The 6,784-nt window shown below is 32.4% G+C and overlaps 1 protein-coding gene across 1 annotated transcript; it reads left to right on the plus strand.

The window, feature by feature from the left end:
• Positions 1–818: 818 nt before the first annotated feature.
• Positions 819–1,577, plus strand: LOC147075405 (eukaryotic translation initiation factor 2 subunit 1-like). The gene has a single exon (XM_085942478.1). The coding sequence runs from the start codon at positions 819–821 to the stop codon at positions 1,575–1,577; it is 759 nt and encodes a 252-aa protein (XP_085798604.1).
• Positions 1,578–6,784: the final 5,207 nt, after the last annotated feature.

Consider the following 6,784-nt stretch of genomic DNA (forward strand, 5'->3'; position numbering starts at 1 on the left):
GTTCACACTTCAAATTATCTACGATTCCTTCTAACTCAAAAACTCTGTCATTTCTTTCCCTTAAGATCTGTTTTGCATCCTTCTCACCCCATCTGTTTTCACCGGTGGCTTCAGGAACGAGATTGGATTCAAAAAGAGCTTTGCGTCTCTTAAATTCTGCAAAAATTGCATCCTTTTTCCGATTTATAAGATGTTTTTCCGAGAACATTTTTAAGAGTGTTCTATAGATTTCTTTTAGGGTCTTCTTCGGTAATCTTTCAACTAATCCCTTTATTTTTACCATTTGTGGGGTTTAAAATAATTAGAGTAATTTCTGTAAAAAACACTAAAATATCAAAACGAGGTTTAATATAAGAATTGTTTCAATACACTTGCCATATATAAAGATAGATTTTTAGCTAAACTGAAAAGTTTAAAATTATCGGGCTGTGTTCACTTGTAAGTTATTTTATAAATCACATCTTTAAAACAATTCCTTACATTAATTGAATCCCAAGGCTATCCATTCAATAGTCAATTATAGTTGGTAAGACATCTATCTTGCTTCTATATGGGCATTGGATTCTCATATCCATTCTCTAGGTATACGAAGAGAGTGCCTCTTACTACAAACTTCCAGGCAAATATTTCTTGTCTCAAATCAACAATCTTCATTGACAGATCGAAATTCCCAGAAAAATAAATTTGTTATAAGATGGAAAATTTTCAACTTTTTTTACCGTATGTTTGAATGTAAAATAGTTAACAGTAAAATTTCAGAAGGAATGAATGTTGTTGTAAAAATTACAAGCATTAAAAATGGAATTATCATTGCAGAGATGATCGAATATGGAAATACAGAGGGAATGATTTTCCCTGGAGAATTAAGTAAGAAAAGAATTAAAAATATTGGGCAAGTTACCAAGTTGGGGAAAATCGAAGTTTGTCAAGTTGTTAAAATTGATGGAAAGGATATCGATCTGAGTATCCGACGAGTCGAATCTGCTGATAAATTAAAAACTATGGATCTTTTTAAGAAAAATAAGATTGCCTATTCAATTATGGACAAGAGTGCCAAGCTGTTAAATAAGAAGGTAGCAGATCTGTATATCGAAAAGGGCTATGTGATGAGTGAGGAGCATGGAAGCCTATATAATTATTTTTCCAAATTAAAAGAAGAATCGATCGATTCTTCCAACTTGGATAAATATGAAAGAGCCTTTATGGAGATTATTGAGATGAGATACAAGACATCAAAATATAAAATTAGAGCCGATATTGATGTTTATTGCAACAGATTTGATGGTGTTTCACTAGTTAAGGAAGCATTATCTAGAGGCACTGAAATTGATACACAAATAGAAATACAGTTACTGAATACGCCTACCTATTCAGTATCATATACTACAGCAGATAAGGAAAAGGGAATTGAACTGGTTAGTTCAGCACTTGAATCCATAAAGACTTGTATTGAATCGCTAAAAGGGGAATACCACTTAATGTCAGCACCTCAAGTTTTTGGAGAAAAATCAAAGCACAATGTGCTAAAAGTGGAAAACGAGGATGATGAAGAATCTGAAGAGTCAAGTAGTGATTAAATTTCTAAAGTCATATTAAACTTTAAGCTCTGATAGAGCCTGTCCATCTTCAAGAAATGAGTTCTTTTTGTTTTCACATAGCCTGAGGCTATAGATGGACATACATTCTTATGGATACACTATCTGGAGTCATTTCTGTAATACTAGCTATTTTCTTGGTCCTATTGGTGTTATTCTTAAAATCTTTTTCACCCATCATGAAGATTTTAAAACAAAGAAACGGATACTTCATTGATATACGGAAAAAGGCATTCAAAGGCTATACTGAGATCCATATAAAGAGAATGCCAGAGGAAGTTTCGGTATATTTAACTAGTTGTTGTATTGAAGTCGAAACAGTGGTTATTGTTGGCCAGAAGTTTCAGCTGGTTCCAAAATTTTACAAAGATGGTAAAATTGTTGAAAATTGTGATTCGGCCAATGGGTTTGAGGTTTTGATACCAAAAACACTCAACCAAACAGATTTTATACTTCGAATTTGTTTTAATCCTTCTGTAAACAATCCAAATTTGATCTTCTATAGACCCATTGGTTTGGATGATTCTCATAGAGAACTTCTGGCTCTAAATCCCTCATATGCATGCCCATACATTCAGGGAGTTACAGACATAGAGTTAGTTTATATTCTACCAAATGCAAGGGATTTGGAAATAATTTCCTCTGGAAAATTTGTTTCTTTTAAGGAAAAATCAGAGAGTGTTATTTATGTATACGAGGCCAAAAATACCAATCCTGCACACATTGCGTTTTCTGTTGGTACATTTAACAAGCATACAGTTGATGAAGATTCTTATGTATTTCTGCCATCAATGTTTGAGGCTGATCTGAGTGAATTTATTTTCGATGTCCAGAACATCATAAAATTCATTAAAAACTTTGCTACTTTGGACTCCACATCCATACTATTTACTATGAATGTGGTTGAACATATTACAAGAAAAAATGTTATTGTTATAAGATATGACTCATTGGGCCGTCCCAGAGATATCGAATTGAATTTCGACCTGAAGAATATTCTATGTGATAGTATTTCAGAGCTAGTTTTCATGTACTTGAATTTCAATAGAATTGATTCGTGGATTTTTCAGGGACTTGCCGGATATGTTTCGGATATTTCTCTGAGATACCTGCTAGGCAATAATGAATTTTTGTACAGATATCATGCAGATAGAGAATATGTTATTAACAATGATGTAGTTGAGCCTCCTCTGTTTTATCCCGAAAGGGATGAATCAGATTACCAGTCTAGGTTTTTTAAAACAAAGTCCAAAATGGTTTTTCATTGTATGAATTCTCAGCTAAGTTCAGCATTTATTAAAAAGATTATTGTTGCAATTATTAAACTAAAAATCAATGATTCCAAGATGGGTAAGCTAGAGGGCGGAAACAGAAGTTGTGAGAATAGTGATAATAGAATCGATGATGATCAAAGATCTAATAAGATTAAGATTGAGATCCGTGGAAAAACGGGTTCAAATGCAACTAATGAATCTAAAAAGACAAAATTTTCCTTGGATGAGTCGGAACATTCCCTATCAAACAATAGTTCTGAGATGAAGAACATGGAAACCAAAATTATCAGCTCTCCAGTAATGAACACAGGCTCAAAGGAAAAAACTGCAAGTTTTTTGAAATCTTCTCCTAAGAATACTCCAAAGGTTATTATTCGGAAACACAGTATAATAGACAACATTCTAGCAAATAACTACACGATTAACGATTGTGAGGGATCATTTACTCCATTTTTTATAAAGATTGTCAAAGACTCCTCAGGGAAAGAACTGAAACAGTTTTTTGATTTTTATATTTTCAATCCAGGTCTTATAAAAATTGATATTTTCGTGAAGATCAACACAAAGAAAAATTCTGTTACTCTTTCCTGCAGAGAGAATTCGACAACTTTGTTAAAAACCGATAATAAATCCTTTTTAGAAAGTTTGAAAATAAAGTCCTATGAAAGTGATGGAACATTTCTGCACAAAATAACAACTGATAAGCCTTGCACCTATTTCTATCACAAAAAGACAGAAACAGGAGGGATTTTGTTTATAAGAGCAGACTATAAACGAGAACATCTAATCAAGTGCAATATTCATCAATCTGATTATATGTTTATTGAACAGTTGGCAGAAAGAAATGTCCTAGGCCAAATTGAAGCTATTGATTCATTTAAAAACAAGGCAGGTACCAAGTCAATTGAGGCCATGGAGAGATTGCTGGAGGATAGTCATACTTTTTATAGGATTAAATGTAGAATTCTAAACTGCTTAAAAGACATTCGAATTCCTCTAGAATCTCTAAATACCTTGGAGAATCCAGAGAATATCTTACTCAGCAACTCGACACCAGCAGTATCCTTTTCATACAACGGAATAATGAGACTAATCCAATATTTTATTAAGCTGAGATGTGTTCCAAATTCAACAGTTCTAAAAACAAGCGATTCTGGGCTTATTAATTTTTTGCTACAGAAATCTATTGTTAAAAATATTTCGGAAGTAAGCTACTCTAAAAGTATCAGAGGTGGTTTCGACTTGAACTGTGAAAGTGTCAATAATTTTCCAGAGACTTTCCTTAAAGATATCAAGGTTGTTGTAGCATTCCTACACAACATAATTAATTATAATGATAATACAAAGGACCAATTTGATGATCCATTCTACCTTTTTAATATCATTAATCGATTGACTACCCATACGCTCTATTTAAGTGAAAATTCCATAGAATGTGATCGAGGCAATATGAACTTTTCAAATCTAGCTGATACCATAGTTTCGAACCTTGGCCATATTCCAAAAAATATTTCTCATTGTATACAAGAAATAGAAAGATTTAGAATTTTGGATATGGTATTTCCAAGTGTGAATAATCTAATTACAAAATCATGCGTCTTAGGTTTAATTCGCTTGGCTTATAAGGGCAAGATTTCTCTAAAAAGAGCCTATTTGATTAATTTGGCTAAATATCCAAATTTTTTCAAACTAAGATTTCTTGCTTTTGAGGGTTTATTAGTTTTGTATCCCAATGGATTGGGTATTGAAGAATTCATTTCGATGAACGACACAGGCTTTGTTATTAAACAGTTCTTTACCATTGTACTGCGAATGGTTTCTATAGGGTTCCAACAAATTATCAATTTTATATGCTTCAATTTAGAGACCATAAACAGAATTTCAGAGATGTTTTCAGGGAATTCAGAAATTAAGTTCCTGATTGAGCAATTGATTCATGCAAAAGATGGCTGTTTGGTTCCGGTTGAAGAATACAGTTCGATCAAGATCAGAGAAATTAACAAAAATCTGGAAAACAAAAAAGATTTTACCTTAACTTTTGAAAGATCAAATGAAACTCGTAGAATTCGAATAAGCAACTATAAAGATCTTCAATTTGAACTCTTCAAAACCAATTTTAAGATTGTATTAAAAGTTCCCAGGAAAAAAATCAAGCAAAAGGGCAAGGTAGTCTTTAAGTTGAGATGTAAAAGGATTGCTCCAAAAAATGTGTGTGGGGGATTTATTATCAGAATAAAGTCCGATTGCAAGAAGATTCAATACAGAAATTGTGATATTCCACAACTGATTCTGAGCAGATTGAACGAGCACAAAGCATTGGCAAGCATTGAAAAATTCTTGGCAACACAACCAATCCTTAATTTTTATGAGAAACCACCAGTTTCTTTAAAACTAATCGAAGCTACATTTAATAAGGAGGACTTTGTAGCCTTTGAGAAAAGTAAAGATAATATTGTATGTGACACAGTAAGCCATTCTGACCGTGGCTGCCTCTGCAACTTTGTAGATAATATCACCAATACGCTTAGATATGTAATAGCCTATGCATCTGTAAATTCTAAACTGCATTTGGGTGCCAAAACTCTTTTTAACATTGTGGAAAAGACAATTTTCCAATATCAATTGATTCCAACAAATGTCTCTAGACTGAACAAGTCAATCCTAAAAAACTGTATTGATTTCTTCATCGAGGTCTATGAAGATCCACAATTTGAAGTATTTAAAAATCCAGTTCCATTGGATGAATTTAAAAACTATCTGGACTTTATTAGAATCTCGATGTGTCTAAACACTGTTAAAGATAGGTTATTTTCAGAACATATTCAACGGGAAGAATTGGACAACGAACTTAGCAACAAGGACGATAGTGGAAGGGATTTTGAAAAGACCAATAATACACTGATCAACCGAGAGATTTTACCTGAAAAAATCTTTTACAAAAGTTTTGATACATTTTTCTATGATATCGAGAGAATCTCCCTGAATTGTAAATATTTTAACAGTAAGGACTCAGAAATTTATAGAACAGCATGCATTTTACAAGAGAGACTATATGCTTTCCGAAATTCCCTTATCTTACAGACTTCTTCGTCAAAAGAAATTCTTTCGGAGATTTTCCTGTATGTTAATACCCCCAATGCAGATTTTGATGTTGATACTAACACTATAAGAACATGGTATGAAATGGAGGAATTATTGCAAAGTTTAAAGAAAAAGTATTCTCGATACTCCAATAATGGCAAGGTATTACTTTCTAAACTGGGAGAAGCAAGAAGGTTGATTGGGGGATATTTTTCAGTAACTTCAGGGAGAATTTTTAAAGTTATTGATTAAAGTGATTATTTATTATTGAATCTGAATTGACCTTCGTTTGTTTTGGTTCTGATTGTTTACTGGAACATTTATCCAATAATTTGAGTATTTATGCTCCAATATCTGCTATATTTCTTCAAATAGAGGATACACACTTAATCCAAAATTTTTAATCCTTTTTAAGTATGTCGTCTACTCAAAAAGAAACTGAGCATTGTTTTGAAGACCAATCTATCAGAAATGATTCAGATTCGAACGAAAACGCTTTAGATGAATCCATTTTTTTATTACAGAGAGAATCATCGAAGTTTGACCAGATTAAAAAACAAGAGGACATTCGTCGTAAGAACCATTCAGAAAAAATTCTGGGATACAACTATATTCAGAAACTTGATATTAAAGATATGAAGTTACTGAGGATATATATTGGCTTATTATCTGAAATGAGGCTGTTAGAAGACGAAAATATTATAAATGATCTTATAAACAGTATTTTAGGATCTACATTTTGTGAAACGATAGAAGCTATCTTAACCAATAGAGTATTTACACGAAAAATATGACAAGTTAATAGAATAGTTTGCAAATAATTATATCGACAAA

The sequence above is a fragment of the Rhyacophila brunnea genome, unplaced genomic scaffold, assembly GCF_057557595.1.
Source record: "Rhyacophila brunnea isolate RB1 unplaced genomic scaffold, BYU_Rbru_1.0 scaffold_145, whole genome shotgun sequence".
Lineage (NCBI taxonomy): Eukaryota > Metazoa > Arthropoda > Insecta > Trichoptera > Rhyacophilidae > Rhyacophila > Rhyacophila brunnea.

Excerpts from the sequence above, each read along its gene's own strand:
- LOC147075405 (XM_085942478.1), top strand. The coding sequence starts at position 819 with ATGATCGAATATGGAAATACAGAGGGAATGATTTTCCCTGGAGAATTA.